General features: G+C 35.3%; 1 protein-coding gene across 1 annotated transcript in view; it reads left to right on the forward strand.

The window, feature by feature from the left end:
• LOC135207802 (uncharacterized) overlaps positions 1-20852 on the forward strand; it is a 155965-nt gene that overhangs the window by 101220 nt on the left and 33893 nt on the right. Inside the window, exon 2 of the mRNA XM_064239656.1 lies at positions 6670-6832. Within this exon, the coding sequence (XP_064095726.1) occupies positions 6670-6832 (163 nt within the window). The remainder of the gene's footprint in view (positions 1-6669; positions 6833-20852) is intronic.

The following is a 20852-nucleotide window of genomic DNA, read 5'->3' on the forward strand; positions in this document are numbered from 1 at the left end:
CTCTCTCTCTCTCTCTCTCTCTCTCTCTTCTCTCTCCCGTCCTAATTTCTTCATTCACTCCCTTTTATTCTCCTCCCCAGGTTTGTTATCTGCATTCCTCTCTCTCTCTCTCTCTCTCTCTCTCTCTCTCTCTCTCTCTCTCTCTTCTTTCCTATTAGGGAAGTCAGTAGTTCATTAATTCTTCCAATTTCCTTCTCCTTATTTGGGGATGTTGATGTTATCCGCTCAATTAACTAATCCATCTCCGTCGCCTCCAAGGTGACTGGGAGTTATGTAACATTGCTGTATCTTGTCACCTTTTAACCTTTCGTCTTTTTTAGCAGCAACCACTACTAGTAGCATTATGACTACTATTCTTACTGCTGCTTTTACAATTAACTAATACTGGTACTTCTACAATTACTACTGAGTATTTCCTACTATCACTAATACAGGTACCTCTATAATTACTGCCAAGCACTCCCTCCTACTATTACTACTGTTAATTGTACATTACTATCAGTTAGTTCCTACTTCTGTCACTACTGCTACTCCTACCAATACAGTTAAGTAGTTACTGCGACTATTACTACTGGTACCCCTACAATTACTACCAAATATTTCCTATTGCTATCGCTACACTTCTAAAATTGCTACTAAATATTTCTTATTTCTATCGCTACTACTACTTCTAAAATTGCTACTGAATACTTCCGACTTCTGTTATCACTGCCACATCTTCAATTACAACCAAGTATATCCTACTACTACGTAGTACGACTGTTAATTCTACAGCTTCTAGTTAGTAGCTCTTCTCATAATCCTTACTTGCGGTGTTTTGAATATCTATTACTACTTCGCTTTCACTAATATTGCTTGCAGCTAATAGTAGTATCGTTACTACTTAAATTACGGCAATAACTAATATGTAGTTCCTAACGAGGTCCTTATTATCAGTGCTTCAACTATCAGTGCTACTATTGCTACTATAGTAGATTCAACCGTGCATTTGATGTCTAGGCCAGTCCCTTACGACGCTCCTGATTGGCTGTTGATAAGCCAATCACAGGGCTGGAAACTCTCAGTCTCTCGCGAGAGTTCACATAGGCAGGATGCATGTTCAACCTCTTGTGAGGGATATGTCTTTCAAAAGTATCCCTCAAGAGAGGTGGAATATAGTATATCCTGCCTATGTGAACGCTCGAGAGAGACTGAGAGTTTTCCAGCCCTGTGATTGGCTTATCAACAGTTAATCAGGAGCGTCGTAAGGGACTGGCCTAGACATCAAATGCACGGTTGATGTGAATCTACTATAGTACTATTACTTTGACAGCTATCCAGAAGTTGCTGCCAGAAATTCAAAACATCAGTTCTTTCTGATTCAGACAAAGGCGCTGCGTCAAAATCAAAAATTGAATTTCTTTACTGAAGATTTATCATTATGCAACCTTACTGAAGCCTCCAGAGTGACCTTCCAAAGCTCACGAAAGGTCAAAACGGTGTCATTTCATGCTTGTTTATCTCGAGACCCTCAGCTGAATTCGTGATACGAAAATGAGTGATTGTCTTTGGACCGGTTACGAAACTGACTTAACGTCCTTTGCTTGATTGTATCTTTGCTTGCGATGTTCTTGCTTGTATCGCAGGGCGATGTTTATATTTCCAAGCAAAGGAAAGCGTGTATGTTAAGATAGCGAGTGAATGCTTGCAAATGCGGAGTGGTTTTTTGTTTTTTATCTTTTATCGCTAATCCGTTGAACATGAGGCTGAGTATCCCGATAAAACACACAGACATTAAAGCATATTATATCATATTATATTATAATATATCATATCATATTATATTATATTATATTATATATATTGTAGGCGGCATAACACAGTCGTAGAGCACTTGGCTTGTGTCAGGCCGCCCACCAGTCAACCCAAGCTGTGAACGGTAGACTCATGAGGCAAAATCAAGAAACAGATTATGGAGCTAGCAACCATATCCCTAAAGAATCCATGTATATAATATATATATATATATATATATATATATATATATATATATATATATATATATATATATATATGTATGTATGTAACTGAATCACGAAAGTTAGAAACGTGATAAATCCATAAATAAAGATATATGCCACGAAAGGCATATATCTTTATATATATATATATATATATATATAATATATAATATAGATATATAATAAATATATATATATAAACAGTAACTAAATAGATATTACAGAATAACCATAGGAAATAGCTCGTACTAGGTTCACTGAAAGGTAAAGATTACTCTATTCACTGAGCAGGTACAAATCTAACGAATGACAATAAAATATTACGTCGTATAACTAAACATAAACAAAAAAAACGTATCCTTGAATTTTGTATATATAAATTCATGAATTAATAGCACCAACAATGGTCCAAGGCAAGAAGGTAAAATAAATCGACTGCCAAAAAAATTAAATAAATAAAATATTAAAAGAATCTGTTTGGGCAACTCCTTTATCATCCTTATTTATACATCTGAATACCAGGTTACAGAAAAAAAAAAAATAAATAAAAAGAAAAAAACAAGGGAACGAAATATTGCAACTATGCATCGATGATTTATGTCGGCGACACATGCGTTAATTGCAAGACTCTAATAATTCATAGCTGCATCGATGTCCTTTTTTTTTTTTAGTTTTTTTATGAGGGCGGCACTTTGGGGGGATTGGGGGAGGTGGTAGGAGTTTATGGTGGCCCGGGGGTGGGGGGCTGGGGGGCGGGTGTGGTTGCAGGGATTATCGGTGGCTGGAGGAGGAGGTTAGCAGAGATTCATGGTGGCGCTGTTTGGAGTTGGGTAATAGGGATTCATATTGGTGGTGGGTGGTTAGGTGGGTGGGGTGGGGTGGGTGGGCGGGTGTCGGTTAAAAGTGAGATCCCACGAATTGCAAATTGAATTTACCGAGACTGGTTTTCCAGTGAATGGAGTTTCCATGGTAACTAAGCTGATGAATTCTGGGTGACCTTTGGTCATTCTTCCGCGGTATCCTAAACGCGTTTGCAGGATTTAAGAAAAAATATATATATTTTGATCAGTTACTGAGGAACAGTATTTCTTTACTTGTCTTATTCCTCGATGTTTGTGGTTTATGATTTTCTAGAAGAAGAAGAAGAAGAGGAGGAGGAGGAGGAGGAAAAATAATGAGGAGAAAGGAAAGAAAGAAAAGAACTGTAAAATTTCATTTCAAAAAAAAAATGAGAAAATAAAAGAACCAAAAAGAAATAAAATAAATAAAAATATCAAGTTAATGAAGGTATTGTGATCACAAAAAAAATCAGTCTCTCGTAAATGCTTATAAAAATGTCAAGCTGTAACCCTGCATTTAAAATCTGCCTCATTCTTTTATAAATAAGAAAAGAGATCAAAATATACTTCGTGAGTCCTTTGACCGGGCGCCCATAAATACCCATTAATGCCCACTGAAAGGTGGGCATGAGCACTAAAGGGGACTGTCACGGTCCCAGCAATTGGCAATGAATGAGGAGACGTGCCCCTTATTGTTATTGCCAAGACCTGGGTTAAGAGATGTGACCATAAATATCACGTCTAACCCCTTGGTCAGAAGAGTCGTGAAGAGTATAGTATACAAGTCTCTTGTTTTGTCTTAGATTTTATATTATGTATTTTATGGCTTGTGGAGACTTGGTATCGGAGACTCAATTAGCTCTGGACTTAGCTAATTTGGGTGTGGCGAATGGGTCAAGCGACTTCATGACCTAGTTAATTTACATATAGTCAACAGTCAAGAACCTTTTACTCGTTGACCACACAGATGAATGGGGTAAAGGTCGTTAGCTAAATCGGGTTATTATTATTATTATTATTATTATTATTAAAAATGATTGCTGCGTCAGCTGCATTAATTCTATAGAAGTTCTTCTCTATTTTTCTAATTGTGGGATTTCCTTGTTGCTTAAACTGGTGAGCAACGCACCGAAGGATGCTCACCAGCTTAAGCAATAATGAGAAAACCACAATTAGAAAACTAGAGTTGAACCTCCATAAAATTTATGCAGCTGATGCAGCAATCATTTTTAATAAAACATGTTTAAAAGAGGGTTTACTTCCAGCATATTATTATTATTATTATTATTATTATTATTATTATTATTATTATTATTATTATTATTATTATTATTATTATTATTATTATTATTATTATTATTATCTCATGTTTCGAATATCAAATTTCGTCTTTCAATCATTTTCTATTCTTAGGGAGGTGAACTGACACAAGAGCGGACTATGAAATACGATAGCTCTTTCTGGTCACTCAGATTGTATTGTCTTCTGTTTGGATATTATAATAGTATTGTCATTAGCCTATAAGGAGAATATCAGTTACATGCTGATACGAAGAATATTGTAAAAGAAGATTGTTTTGATTTCTTGGTCCTCATTAACCAATATTGTTCAATATTGTTTAATCTAATGCTGTCTATTTTTTCAACCACAAAAGAAAAGTCCCGTTTTCGTGATTTATAAAAAAAAAAAATCATGAAAAAACTGAACAAAACTGGTCTTCCCATAATCACTTCCCCCTCAACATGATTCATCATAAATGCCATAGCATAATTCGTCTTTGGAAATTCAAAGGAGCAGCTAATATGATCTAGACAGACAGATTACCATACAAAACACCACCAGGGTCTCATAATATACTAAGCAGGGGTTCGTGTTTGTTTAAGCTTCCAGTAAACACATGACTGGTGTCAGTGTACATATGGGTGTATATGTGTGTATGTGTGTGTGTGAGATGCCCATACAAACAAACAACAAACGTGGAGTCCGTAGTCCCAGCATGTTTATGTATGAAGGGTTTTTCTTTGCAAATGTATATGTGGGAGGTACATTAGCCTCCCCTAGTGTTTATTGTGATATAGGGTGTTAAACCATGGTTTATTGTGCAAGACATTAAACCCTCGGTTTTTATTTCTTTTGAGCAAGAGCGAGCGAAAGAAATGCCAGAATTGGAGCTTTTATCTTTTATAAAGTTTTTGTTGTTTAGTTTGTATGTTTAGTTATATATTCAGATGTTAATTCCTAGCTTTCTTTCTTTTACATTTGTTGGTGACTGCCCTATCGGAACTATTTATTTTGATCGAGTATTTTTTTCTTCGAACTTTTTTTTTTGGAGGGGAGCGGCTTTGCATATTGCAAATATCGCCTTTCAACCATATCGAAGCTATTCATTAAGTAAGGCCTATTTTATCTAGATTTTTAAGGGTACTCATATTGCAGATATCACCTGAAGTACCTTGTTTTGTTTTTGCTTAATACCAAATTATAAGACTGTATATAACAGATCTTACCTTTGATATGTCACTCGTTCTTGCAATTCATTACCTTTGTTTTTGTTCGAAAGCAAATTAAATTAAGTAATTAACAGAGTTTGCTTTTGATATGTCACTCGTTTATACGTTAAAATAATTGCCTTTGTTTAGGAATACAGCGGTATTCGTTGTTAGCAAATTTGCAAAGAAATCTTTGTCGTTTAAAAGTAAATATGTTTTTCGCAATCAGGATCGTAACTACATAATTAGCTATTTATTAGACGGCGCTTTTAACGTTATTCGTTCGTACATTGAAATTATTAACTTTCACTAGGAATTAAATGGTATTCTTTGCAAAGAAATCTTTAGCGTATGAATAGGAAACTGTTTTCTGCAATCAACTCTGTAACCATTAGAACTATCTATTTTTCCTTTGATAACCCAAAAACTACCTAAATCTAATCCTAATATCCATTCTTATTATCGTCACTTAAAAAAGAAATTAAATTAATAAAAAAAAAAAAAAAGGCTAAAAATGTAAGTCAATTAAAACCACTTAATCCTAATTTTCATTTCTATTCTCCTCACTTTAAAAAAATGAAAAAAGATAAAATAGATTAAATTAATATACAGAAATATAAAAAAAGTTAGTAAATCAAAACCAATTAATCTTAATTTAATCCTAAGTTCCATTTTAATTCCCCTCACTAAAAAAAATAGATTAAATTAATAAAAAAAACAGGCAAACATCTAAGTAAATCCAAACCACTTAATCCTAATTTAATCCCAATTTGCATTTTCATTCTTTTCATTTATCAAAAAGAATTTTAATAATAAATGAATAGATAAAAATGTAATTCATCAAAACCAGTTATTCCTAATTCCCATTTTTATTCTCCTCACTTATTAAAAAATTAAATAAATATGATAAATATATAAGATTGTAAGTAAATCAAACCCACTTAATCCTCATTTCCATTTGTAATCTCCTCACTTATTAAAATAATAGATTAAATCAATAAATAAATACATACAAATGTTAGAAAATAAAAACCACATAATCCTGATACTCATTCTTATTCCCCTCGCTTGTTAAAAAACTATTAAATTAATAAATAGATGGATAAAAATGTTAGTAAATAAAAACTACTTAATCTTAATTAATAGATCTAATTAATAAATAAGTAGGTAAAATTATAAGTAAATCGAATCTTAATTCAATCCCAACTTCCATTTTTATTCACGTCACTTACTAGAAAAAGTAGATCTAATTAATAAATAAGCAGACAAAATATTAATAAATCGAAACTACTTAAAAATAAAGCATAATCTTAATTCCAACTTTTATTTATCCCCTCACAGACCGACGACCCCATAGAGATCGAGGAAGGCCCCACGGTCATCCAGGACATCTGGCAGGACGAGACCCACCTGGAGGACGCCGACGATGACACCAGCGACTACGTCAACGCCGCCCCTTGGACGAGGGGCCCTGCCCACAACTCGGCCCTCAAGGGACATGACTGTGAGTATTGGACGACTGACTGACTAATGCCTGTGTCTGTCGTATCTGTGTCTTGGCCTTTTTTGACATATGAGTTTGACCTCTGTATTATTGTCAATTTATCATAGTAATCTTCACTTTCTATTTCATTTTGAATTGTTATGGTTACTGTTAATAGTAGTTTTGGCTTTTTTTTTATTTACATTTTACCCATTCCTTTTTCTTTAGCGAGAAACCTTTAGCAATCTACACGTATACGTGTAAATGCGTAATGTTTCCTCTAAAAGAATTTAATTTTCCCTCTTATGATAATTTTTTCTAAATCTATCTGTACGATAAAACCAACAGTAATTTATGTGAGAGAAAGCTTTTATTTTTCTATTATTAAAATAGATGGCAATAATCTTATTCCAGGTCTGAACAAGGTTTCTGATAATTTATTATCGAGACAGCCTCCGCACAAAATAGATTGGTTATAAATTACTTTGTCTCTATTATTTGCATAAATTACAGATTGCATTTGTGAATTTTCAATATCCAAATGTATTTTGTTTTATTGTTTTTGTTTTTCGAATTCGACCGGTATCACATGAAAGATTTTCTATTAATGATTTAATGTGCCATTAGCATTGAATCTTGAATGCAGGCCGAGAGTGTAAGATCAACTAATAACAAACAGAAGACAAAGATACTTTTGAGATAACTTTCTCTGAAGCCTCAATTGAATACTGGAACCAGTTCCACAAATATCTAATTCCGATCAAAGACGCAAGCCTATAACATATCAAAATTCTAATTACCACCTGGTTATTAGAGAATAATGGACAAACACAGTAATATCCCTAAACAAGCAAATAAATTATTTTTATCAAAATTAATATCCCATTTTAAAGGAGAAACTCCTTAGCTTTCAGTCATAACCTCGCCTAACCTTTCTCCCACTTTCTCCCCCTCTTATTTTCTTTGAGTGACGTCCCGTTTTAACATTTTCTCTCACTGTTTACTTATAAAGTTGAGAGACCATTAGCTCTCGGACTTAATCGCAAGGTACGTTCTTAACTGATGTTATTTTAACTCATCTCATCTAATTTTATTTTATTTTATTTTTCACTCTTTGTTTACCTGTCTCATCTCAACCTGCAAAAGATTTGTATCTCTAACAGAGCGGCTGTTTGTGGAGAAAGGAAAGTAATTATTTTCTTTCTTCTTATTACGAGTCTTTTAAAGTGATTTACAATGTCTCTGTTTTGCTATTTGAATACATTTTAATTTTCATTTTTTTTTCAATGCTGACGTCTGTTTTCACAATATATATTTTTTCCATTGGGGCTACTTCATGGCAATAATTTGTTTTTATATTATGCATATTTAAGTACCTACTCGTTTTCAAAGCAGATAATATTCTGTTATTAAATTACAGCAGCTTAAGTGTATAGTTTTATATGAAGACATATTATTCTCATAGTATATTATAAAAATTACTTAGGGGTCAGTGCACATGGTATAAAGAGTGATTCTATTTGCTATTAATATTTAGTACTGAATCGTTTAAAATAATACAACTTTCTAAAATTATAATAGACTTTAAAAATTTCTATGTACTTTCAATACATACATACATTCCTACATAATATATATATATATATATATATATATATATATATATATATATATATATATATATAATAAATATATAATAATTATATATGTATATATATAGTGTGTGTGATAGATATACGTATGTACGTTATGTATACGCACATATCATCATTTGAAATAACCAAAACTAACTGCTGTGAGTTTAGGGAAAGTGAGTCTTTCACGGAAGCCCTTTTACCTGTCACCGTAAGACCAAAAAACCTGGGCATAATTTTAGAATTTCTTCCTGGTTCCACCATCTCCTTTCGACTGTGGCATTTTTCACCCCATTTAGCTCTCTTTCCCTTCTTGGACTAATTAACTCTGCTCGTTACCTGAATGATTGAACGCGCGAGTACGTTCTCCGGCGTATTTTATAGCGTCTCGTTCCTGGCCCTAGCTCCAGATTGTCAAATTTTGGTTTAGCTTTAGAAAAATTCGAAGGCGACTTTACATTTCTTATTAATTTCTGCCACTGACTCAAAATTTGAGTCTCCACATCGTAAAAAAATTGTAAACTAAAACTGAAATTGTGATTTCAAACTCTCGGTTGATTTTGACACCTGATGCAAAATTTTGTTCGCCAAATTTTGAAAAATTGTTAAAGAAATTAAAATTTGACTTTAAATTTGCTGTTAATTTCGGCTATAAGCGCAGGATTTAGAGTCTCCAGATTATCAACAATTGTAACAATAAAATTGTTGAAGTCAAACTTCAAATTTGCTGTTAATTTCGGCTACTTACTCAAAATTATTTAAAAAAAACTGAAATTGTAATTTCAAAATTGCTACTAATTTCGGCTACTGGTGCAAAATTTGTGATTTTAATTTTTTTCACTAATATCTGCTACTACAGCTAAACTTAGGTCTCCAAAGTGTCGAAAATTATTAAGCAAAAAATTAATGTGATTTCAAACAACTTGCTAATTTAATCTGCTGGAGCAACAGGATTCAAGATGCTGAGAGGTGTCAGGAAAAGTGCTGCTTGAAAACAACCTATAAAGTAACTCATTTTAAATAGATATATTTCAATAGTTCTTTTCTTCTTCCTTTCTCTCTCTCTCTCTCTCTCTCTCTCTCTCTCTCTCTCTCTCTCTCTCTCTTTTTAAAACGAGAAGAAATACCTCCCTAATGGGACTCGGTAGCTTAACGAGTCGAATGGAACGAGAAGCATTTTTACCCTGTTTTTTTTTTTTTTTTTTTTTTTTTTTACCTGAGAATCAATTACGGGGAAGGTGTTCACCTGAAGTGACAACCAGGAGGACTGATAGCATTCCACTGCGGCTAAATATTCAGTGAAGACTTTCACGTCTCCTAAATTATTGCGACGCCAGAGTAAAGCATCGATTCAATGGCCAGTGTGGTGAATCTTTAGATAAAGTTAAAACATATATCATATATCGATGGTGCGTCACTATGCCGTGACCGGAGATAGTGAGTTAAAAGACAATAATGTATATGAGATTGTATTTTTCAAAATACAGGCGATATCTTGCTGTTTTTAACCTTTTTTGTATTTTTAAAAATGCAGTCTCATATACATTACAACGGCTTTTAATCTCTCTCTCTCTCTCTCTCTCTCTCTCTCTCTCTCTCTCTCTCTCTCTCTCTATATATATATATATATATATATATAGTATATATATAATATATATATATATATATATTATATATATATATACATATATGTATATATATATATATATCTATATATATATGATATATGATATAGATATCCATACATACATACGTATATATATATAATATATATATATATATATATATAGGTATGTATATATATCTATATATATATATATATAAATATATATATATATAGATATATACACATATATATCTATTATACACTTTATATATATGTATATAATATATATATCTTATATAATAATATAGTATATATATATATATATATATATATATATATGTATCCTTCAGAGTTTATACATACGGGGTGCCTATGAACCAAGAGCCCGTGCTACCAGACGCACCCAAAAAAAAGTGATGATGTCATGAGATATTAGCATTTCTTCCCCTTATCATAGACTAACTTTGAAACCAGATGATAAGGACAAGAATAATACGAATATCGAACAAACCAACAAAACGTTTCGATAGCAGCTGATGTGACGTAGTGGAGGTACAACGATAATACCTTACAGAGACCATTATTATTGTTATATTATTATTATCTTATTATTATTATTATTTTATTCAAAGTGCGCACGTGTATGGGAACACCACAAACATCATTAACTTACTGAACAAGCTTGAACAATCTAAACAGTAGTATAATTGTATGGTGTATATATTATGTGTGTGTTTTAATTGCTTATTATGTTTTCAAAAATAACAGAAATAACGAGATATAGACGATCAAAAAAAACAAAAATCTCCTAGACATGTTTGCCATTTTCATATTTCCTGTCCACGATAAAAGTAACAAGCAAAATAGGGGAAAAATGGGAGTAAATTGTCACCCAGATTTGCCCCCATAATATACATCATTCCCCTCACATCGCCCCTTCCCTCTACCCCCCGCCCCACCCCACCACCAGCAGTCCCTCTATTCCGAAATAAAAGGAGAAGGAGAAACACGAAGACAAAATAAAATGTATGTTTCCTGCCTCTAGAATCTCTTCCCCCCATTCGCGTCTATTTTGTAAAGACTCTTCGATTGTCCTTCCGTGCCCTTCGGTATTGTCCAAACCTCCCCGTTTATTCGTCTCTTCTCTCTTCTGTGCCCGCTGCCCACCGGGTACGTGGGACGTCATAATACCTCGGTTCAAAGAATAATCCCGTGGGGTATTTGAGACAAGAAGAAGAAGAAAAGGAAGAAGAAGAATAAGAAGTACCCTAACCACTTCTGGGAGTTCCAGGAAGGAGGCATTACCCGAACCAATGCCCATCCGATGCCGCCCCCCCCCCCCCCATAGGACTAGGCCTATACTGTAATGCCACCCATCTTCAATAACGCCTTCTTACCTCCCCTTCTTCATTCAAAGACTTCTGTCCTTTCCCTTCCAATGCATCTGCCCCTTCTTTTTGTAGCTCCTGTCTGTATCAGCCACAGACACCCCCTTTCACCCACCACACACACACACATACATGTTACACAAACACACACACACATACATATTACACATACACACACACACACACACAGGTACACATAACCAAGTAGACTGCATTTGGTTTCCCTTTGCTCTCTTGAACATATGGCAAGCTTATAGGCCTACTGTCACCGAAACCTTACTTATACACGTTTTCAGTATCATATTTCACCAAATGAATGAAATCCCACATATGCAAGTAATGCACTTATATTTAGTCGAAGTTTATCGGTGTAATGCGTATTTGTCTGCAAAAGTACACATATGTAGTAAAACAGTTAGCCGGATTATACTAGGTAGTTTAAAAATATGAAGTTCTGTTCAAACCACAAGGATCTATTTGTAGGAATCATGAGGAATTTTAGCGAAGTGAGAATGACGCAGGAAAGGGGCAGTTACGTAGCCTTATGAGATGATCCTATAGGATATCTTGCGTCCCCACGATTATCTTATGATTTCCTCTATTGCCTTACTGAAAGAAAAAACAAAGTTCTTTGTATTATAGAAAACAAAGTGCTGCTTCAGTAGCAAGAGGCAGAAAACACTGAATAAAGAGTGTTCCTGGTATATTATTTTCACTTTAGCAATTACTTTACATATTTTGTTTCTAAGGCTGCAAGGTTATAGAGACTAATGAAGAAATTTGTAATAATTACATTAAAACAATAACAGTAATTAGAAATTCATAAGATAGAGAAAAGGATTTGGAAATAAACGTTAATACTATATTCGCAAACGTAAACAAATAAATCATTGTATTATAGAAAAAACTGCTCCTTATTCAGAGCAAGAGGCAGAACACATTGAATACAGAGTGTGGCTGGTATATATTTTCACCTTATCAATTACTTTACACATTTTGTTTCTAAGGCTGCAAGGTTATAGGGACTAATGAAGAAATTTGTAATCATTACATTAAAGCAATGACAGTAATCAAGAATTCATAAGATAGAGAAAATGATTTAGAAATATACAATATATTTGGAAATGTAAACAAATATAATCTTTAAAGATACAAGCGACCCATTCGGATCAGTTACGTTCGGAGATGTTGAAGCCAAATCTACCCTGCTAAGATCCACGGAAAAATCGACTTGAAAAAAAAAGGGACAAGAGAACAAGACTAGATAATTAAATAAACAAGGCTCGAGTTGGACAGGCTTCTAATGAGGGAACCGATTAGATGGTTGGTGCCAAGGAAGGTTCCCACGACACAACACGAGGTGCCAGTTTGAAAGGGCATTCTCAAGGGTGCCATCATGAACCCAAACAATTTTTTTTTTCTTCCTCTTTTTTTTTTTTAACGCCTCAACATGGTATCTTTTGGAACAAGCGTATCCTGTAAGGAACAAAAATATCCTGCATGTCCTGCGAGAGTTATTTGGCGTTCTTAAAGGGATTGAGGTACTCTGAGGAAAACTTTAGAATCTGCAGGATATTAAAACTATCTTTAAGTTAACAGTTATCCTGCAAGAGTTATTGTCCTGCTGCATGAACTTGAGGTATCCTGCCAGAACTTTATATATCCTACAAGGAACTGAAGACTGCCTGCAAGAATTCAAGGCATCCTCCAGGATCCATCCTGTAAGGAATCATAATTTCCTGTAATTATCTGATGTACTACCTTGTAAAACCTCCATGCATCATTCAGAAATGGCTGCCATCCTTTGGGGCATTGTCTTCTTGCAAGAGATTCAGAGATCCTACGAGCCCTCACTGCCATCCTGTGGGGGTTTATATCTTCTTGCAAGAAATTCAGACGTCCTAAAAGCCCTCACTACCATCCTGTGGGACTTAAAGGCTAATTGCAAGGGATTCAGAATATCCTACAAGCGCTCACTACCATCATATGGGACTTTATATGTTCTTGCAAGAGATACAGAATATCCTACAAGCACTGGCTACCATCCTGTGGGACTTTATTGCTTCTTGCAAGAGATTTGCACATCCTACAAGCCTTCACTGCCATCCTATGGCGCTTTATACCTCCTTGCAAGAGATTCAGACATCCTACAAGCACTCACCACCATCCTGTGGCGCCTTATGCCTTCTTGCAAGAGATCTCCACATCCTAAAAGCCTTCGAGGAATCCTGTGAGAGGACGTTAGCCCTCCTGCAATAACTCGGGCCACCATTGGAAAGCTCCAAGACACCCTGAAAGAGCATTAAGTGTCCTGCAAAAACTGGAGGCTCCCAGCAGCTCTTCAGGTTTCCTTGTTAGGACTCAAAGAAAAAAAAAAGAGAAAAAAGAAGACAAAAAATAACCGAGTGCTTGCCAGCTCGTTAATTCAAATGATGAATGGCGTCCAAGACAACACAAACAATGTCTCGTCGTTGTTTTAACGAGGAAACAGAGTCCAGAAAGTCGTATATCTCGCTCGGCCTGAGAGTCTGATTATGATCGAGTACTAACAAGGGACGAAGATTCACTTCAAGTTTTTACGATTATCAATATTATTATTATTATTATATTTCTATTATTATTATTATCACTAGGTCACTGACAGGCTGAGTAAGCTTCCATAGACTAGAATAACCTTTTGTTAAAACACAAAATATGATTATTATCATTACTTTTATTATTATTATTATTATTATTATTATTATTATAATTATTACGTCACTGACTAACCGAGGAAGCTTCTATGGAAAAGGATAAACTCTTTTTTTCTTTATTGATCCTTTAAGAGAGAGAGAGAGAGAGAGAGAGAGAGAGAGAGAGAGAGGAGAGAGAGAGAGAGAAGAACTTGCCAAGGAATAAAATCGAGAAAAGTAAGCATTATATAACATATTTACATAAAAATCAAATAAAGAAAAATAAATTATGCAAGAATCTCTGGCGTCTCCATTGTCATAGTCAGTGAAAATTGAAATAGCCGAGAAAGAAGTCAGGGAGATCATCTGTCAGATAAAGGAGACGCTTAAAAAAAAAAAAAATTGTAGAAAACGGAAGAGACGTGAAAATCCTTATTTCAATATGATAAAGAAAACGGATTGCATAAGGTAGCACGATACTATTGTTGGCCATGTTTTTGCTGATTTTATTTTATTTTATTTTGGCAGGGTGAGGCTGGGGTGGGGTTGGGGTGGTGGGGGGTTGGGGGTGGGGACGGTGCTGGTGTGACATACAAGATACATGTTGGACTATGCATAAAGAAGCGATCAATCTTACGTGTGACAGATACATCTACTAAAAATATGTCCTCCTTTGTACCTTATTTTTCTCTCTCTCTCATATATATATATATATATATATATATATATATATATATATATATATATATATATATATATATATATACACACATACATACATACTATATATATACATGAATATTTACCTTATTCATTGTCATATTTATCGTTTCCACAGAAAGTAAAGAATGAAATAAATCTTTCAGTTAATCAATGAATCAATCAATATATATATATATATATATATATATATATATATATATATATATATATATATATATATATATATATATATATATATATATATATATATATATATATATATATATCTATATATTATATATATATATATAGTATATATATATATATATATATATATATATATATATATATATATATATATAATGTGCGTCCCATCAGATTCTTTTAGATGAATATCACATCAAGTTCATTATTGTATTGTTCGTAATATACTTTCTCATTTCTCGACCCATGTGAATCTCTCTCTCTCTCTCTCTCTCTCTCTCTCTCTCTCTCTCTCTCTCTCTCTCATACGTGAAAAAGATGAATAAAAGAAGAATAGAAATAGGCCCTCTAAGAATTGAGGGGAGATTAACGAATGAAAAAAAGGAAATTTGCTACATATTGGCAGAACGATATAAGAGAGAATTCACCCCTAGAATAGATAATGAAGATAATGATATAGAAGTAAGGGACGAAAATAGTGAATATTTAGCTGACAGATACTAATGAAGCTGATATTGTGCAGGCTATTAATGAAATTAAAAATGGAGCTACAACAGGGCCTGATGGAGTTCCTGCTATTTTGTTAAAGAAAGTAGTTTATTCTATCGCAAAGCCACTTGCAATATTATTAAGACAACGTGTAGATACAGGCAAGATTTATGATGAGCACAAATTAGCATATATTACCCCTACATTCAAAAGTGGATCAAGACTAGAGGCAAGTATTTATAGGCCTGTGAGTCTAACATCACATATTATGAAAGTGTATGAAAGGGTAATGAAGAAAAATATTATGAAACATTTAATAAAAAATAATCTGTTTAATATAGGACAACATGGTTTCGTACCCGGAAAAAGTACACAAACCCAACTGTTAGTCCACCGTGAAAACATTTACAAAAATATGAAAAGCGGAAATGAAGCAGATGGGGTTTATCTAGACTTTGCAAAAACTTTTGACAAGGTAGACCATAATATATTGCGAAGAAATTAGAAAACATAATATAGTGGATAAAGTAGGAAGATGGTTAAAAGAATTTTTATACAACAGAAAACAGATAGTTATTGCAAAGATGAGAAATCGGATGAAGCTAAGGTAATGTCCGGTGTGCCACAAGGTACGGTGTTAGCTGCATTACTGTTTGTTATTATGATCGCAGACATAGACAGTAATGCTAAGGACTCGGTAGTGAGTAGTTTCGCCGATGACACAAGAATAAGTAGAGAAATTACTTGTGATGAAGATAGGAACGCGCTACAAAGAGACCTTAACAAAGTATATGATTGGGCAGAGGTAAATAGGATGGTATTTAACTCTGATAAATTTGAATCAATAAACTATGGAGACAGAGAAGGAAAGCTATATGCATATAGGGGACCTAATAATGAGACAATCACAAATAAGGAAGCAGTTAAAGACCTTGGTGTGATGATGAATAGGAACATGTTATGCAACGATCAAATAGCAATTCTATTGGCAAAATGTAAAGCAAAAATGGGAATGTTGTTACGGCATTTCAAAACAAGAAAAGCTGAACACATGATTATGCTTTATAAAACATATGTTCGTAGTCCACTTGAATATTGCAATATGATATGATACCCACACTATCAAAAGGATATTGCACAAATAGAGAGTGTACAAAGGTCCTTTACAGCTAGAATAGAAGAAGTTAAGGACCTTGACTACTGGGAAAGACTACAATCCTTAAAATTATGTAGTCTAGAAAGGAGAAGAGAACGCGACATGATAATTCAGGCATGAAAACAGATAAAAGGAATAGCTAAAAACATCATGGAGCTAAAATTATCAGAAAGAGCAAGCAGAGGTAGATTAATAGTGCCCAAAACTATACCAGGAAAAATAAGGAAAGCACACAGGACATTAATCCACTACGCACCAGCATCGATAATGCAGCGTCTATTCAATGCATTGCCAGCTCATCTGAGGAATATAACAGGAGTGAGCGTAGATGTGTTTAAGAATAAGCTCGAGAAATGTCTAAACTGCATCCCAGACCATCCAAGATTGGAAGATGCAAAATATACCGGAAGATGTAATAGCAACTCTCTGGTAGACATGAGAGGTGCCTCATACTGAGGGACCTGGGGCAACCCGAACAAGATGTAAGGTAAGGTCTCTCTCTCTCTTTTAAACGTTACTATGAGTCTTGTCTATTTTTTATAATTATTACTATATTTTATTTTTTATTTTCCTCCGAGTAGTATTATTTCATATTAATTTTCTATGTATGTTAACCTCCAAATCTGTCTTATTCATCTTTGAAGTATCTATTGACTTTTTCTCTTATTTTGATTTTTATTCCATCTGACAATGTTTTTCAGAAACTAGAGCAGAGACTATGATAGTCATAGTAACAAACGCACGCCTATTCTAAGAAAAACTATCTATTTTGTAACCCAGTGGAAATGTCAAAAATATGTTTATCCTACCAAATGCATTTTTGAACTTCATTAGTTCAGGCGAAGATGCATTGCATTTCTGCCCTATTCAATTGTATTTTAGTATTTTACAATTGTATTTTACTAAAATACAATTCAACTTGTATTTTAGTATTTTACTTACATTTTTACTAATTTATCATTTTGTTGATTTATCTGTTTTTCTAATAAATGATTACCTCTTTCTGTATTTACCTTTATATTCTGTTATTTCTTTTCGAATGAACACCATATTCTTCGTAAGCTTGAATTTCAAGTCAATGGACCCTTTAGTGGCCTTGTTCCATATGATTAGGTTTTATCGTCTGGGTAATAAGGAGTTGCTGTTATTGCTAGTCTTACATTCAGCTTAATTCATGCCCTCGCTGGTTTTTAGAGTACAGCCTCCGGTAACTGAACTATCTCTTCGACTTGGTTTTAGTGTCAGGGTAATCTTGCTGGACTCCAGCACTGGCTCTTGTGGACTGTATCAGGTACTCCCACTGTTCCAGGGCCTTAATCCAGAACGGCCTCTTGTGGTCAACCTACGGTATCTTTACTGTCTCGAACACTTGTTTTATCGTCAATGCTAGATTAAGTTGTCCCAGTAATGGCATGAACTTTTGCAACGGGTATTTTGGTAGTTGAATTTGTTCGTGCTTATGCAAACTAAGCTTTTTGAGAGATTTGCGTGTGTGTGTGTATGTTCCTGTTAAGATTAAACTTGTCTAATGACCCCGAATAGATGCTTGTGGTTAGCCCCTGATATATCCATTGTAGCATTGCCTCTAAGTGTTGTTGTACTGGTTGTGGGCAGGTTTAGCTTTCTTTATGCCTGCACGGATATGTATGTAGGACTTGTTGTCAACTTAAACTAATCTGGCGTAACGCTACTACCAGCTCCTATAGCCAGCTACTGACACTCGCATAGTTAATGAAGAACTTATTCCTAAATTCAGCTTACCCCTATACCTGCTGAGATAGATCTAACTGCCTCCGTGATCTGCTGTCTTGCTGTTGCGAACTAAACTATTTAAAAAAACATAGTGTTAGGCCTGATCGAGCTTTTGCGACTAGCTTCCGATATCACCAATGTCTATAGCAATTCTTGTTGTTAGGTAAAGCCAGCTTCATGCCAACAAAATTCAACTTACCCTAAGCCAGATGGGTCTAACTGCCTCCGGAATCTATTGTCTTGCTGTTGGGAATGAAAACTGATCTAAGGCCTACTCGGGCTTTTGTGACCAGCTCCCGATATCAACAACGGCTGAAATAATTGTTGCTGTTTGATAAAGCCGGCTCAACGTCAGTATTGGTGGTATAGAACAGTTTTTACATTAACAACAAAAACAACAGAATCATGTTCCATAGACAGTGAGACCACCATAGAGGACGACCTCGGTAGTCACGAAACGCGAAGTCGTCGCCACAAGCTCTACAAACACGGCACCACTGTCATTTGAGTCTGTCGGACGGACTTCCATCCCCGGCCTCTGTCTCCTCTTTGACAGACACGAAAACGTTCCCCTTGTTGATGGAAATAGTTGAAACGAAGCCGCCCCTTCTCTCAAGAATAGGAAAGGGGAGGAGAAAGGAAATAATAGCATGTTAGACTCCTTTTAATTGAGATGTTGGGAGCAGACGGACCGTGAGTGTGTAGTATGCGTCTACGAACGCTAAATGCTTGAAAATTTGTATCTTTGGTGACTTGGTTGTTCCCAGACGAGTTCCAGTTGCATCTCAAGTAAACACGACAGAGAGAGAGAGAGAGAGAGAGAGAGAGAGAGAGAGAGAATTATGGCATGGCGTCGTAATTGAGTCTAATTCCTCCCATGTCTCATTTGGCGCAGTTTATCACGCACTCAAGCACGGAGGCTCAGATGGGCTCTGGAGACACAAACCATCCTCCGTGGTTTATCTAATAAGCTATACAACGTAGACTCAAGTAGCGAGGCGTGATGTTGCCTTTGGAGGGCTGATGTTTGCCCTTGAGATAAAAAGAAAAAAAAAGGAGAAAATACGACTCTCCAAACAATAGGAACAAGAAGAAGGCACGGCTTGCTCTCGCACAAGCACATTAGAACGATGACGTCCAACCCAACGCGGATTTAGGCTAGAATGGCCGCTCTGTTGGCGCCAAAGGATAGCAATGGAGCCATTCTTTAAGGAACGAAGGGCGGTGTAAAGTATACGACCGCACTTTGAAATAAATTAAAACAACTAACCACCTTTTTTTTTTTCTTTTTTTTGTCTGCGGTCACTGGGTACTACACAACCACCAGGAAAGTGGTTCGTCTTCGTTAGTCGCAAACCAGCTGATGATGGTGATTAAGACGACTGAAGGCATGAGAAGCTTTTTGTTGTTTCAGTTTGAAGTAAGAGTTTTTTAAGAATATCATTTTTTCTTTAGGAAATACCCATCTTAACGAGTTAACGAGTTATATGAGACGCTTACGAGGTACTCCAGAGTTGGTATGAAGAATATATATGTGTGTGTGTGTATGTGATTGCATGCACATGTGTAGTACACACGTACTACACACGATATCCACTGCAAGATTTCAACGCAGATTTCGCTCCTTATCTCTCGCATAATTAACGACCTTCTGAGCAGCAGGCGCTACGGTCTGATGCCTCCATGTTATCATTATCACAGCAATAATCTCGCATCATTTTTAACCAACTATCATCATCCAGAAGGCCCCCACAGGGGGACTTACTAGATGCAAGTCCTCCCTCCTGCGAACAAACGAGCAAGCAAGCACGCACGAGAGAGGCATTAATTCCTTCGTGCTTCTTCTTCGACCCCACATAAAGGCCGAGGACCCATGCACCCCCATTTTGGCGCCAGCAACTATTCTTCCTACCCAGCCGGTTGCCCCGAGACGCCATCATCAGGCTTTGCATCCCTCCTCCCCTCCCCCCCCAACCCCCTTCCTCCTCTACCGCTCCCTCACCCCCCCGACCACCACAACAACACCAGTTACATACTGACGTCAATACCCACCCAGTTTCCAAACTGGCAACACCACCCCCCACCCCCACCCCTGATGCCCGCCCAGCTTGGCTGAAATCGTGAGGCACTCCCATTCCCCAACCATCTGGAGGATTCAGTACCCTACCAAATAATATATAATACATTACACCCCAATATATATATATATATATATATATATATATATATATATATATATATATAACCTTCCTCTCATTTTATTAATTTTAACAAGAATTATTAGCTCCAGCATCTGGACAAATAAAAATTGTTGAGAACAAAACTTTCACGAGAAAATAAAGCCATTTACCCAATAGGAACTAGTTATCTCTACCTCACTACAAACTCTCTACTCACCCACTCATTTATTCTACTACCACCCCATCCATAAAATAAAA

This window comes from Macrobrachium nipponense, chromosome 11 (genome assembly GCF_015104395.2).
Source record: "Macrobrachium nipponense isolate FS-2020 chromosome 11, ASM1510439v2, whole genome shotgun sequence".
NCBI lineage: Eukaryota > Metazoa > Arthropoda > Malacostraca > Decapoda > Palaemonidae > Macrobrachium > Macrobrachium nipponense.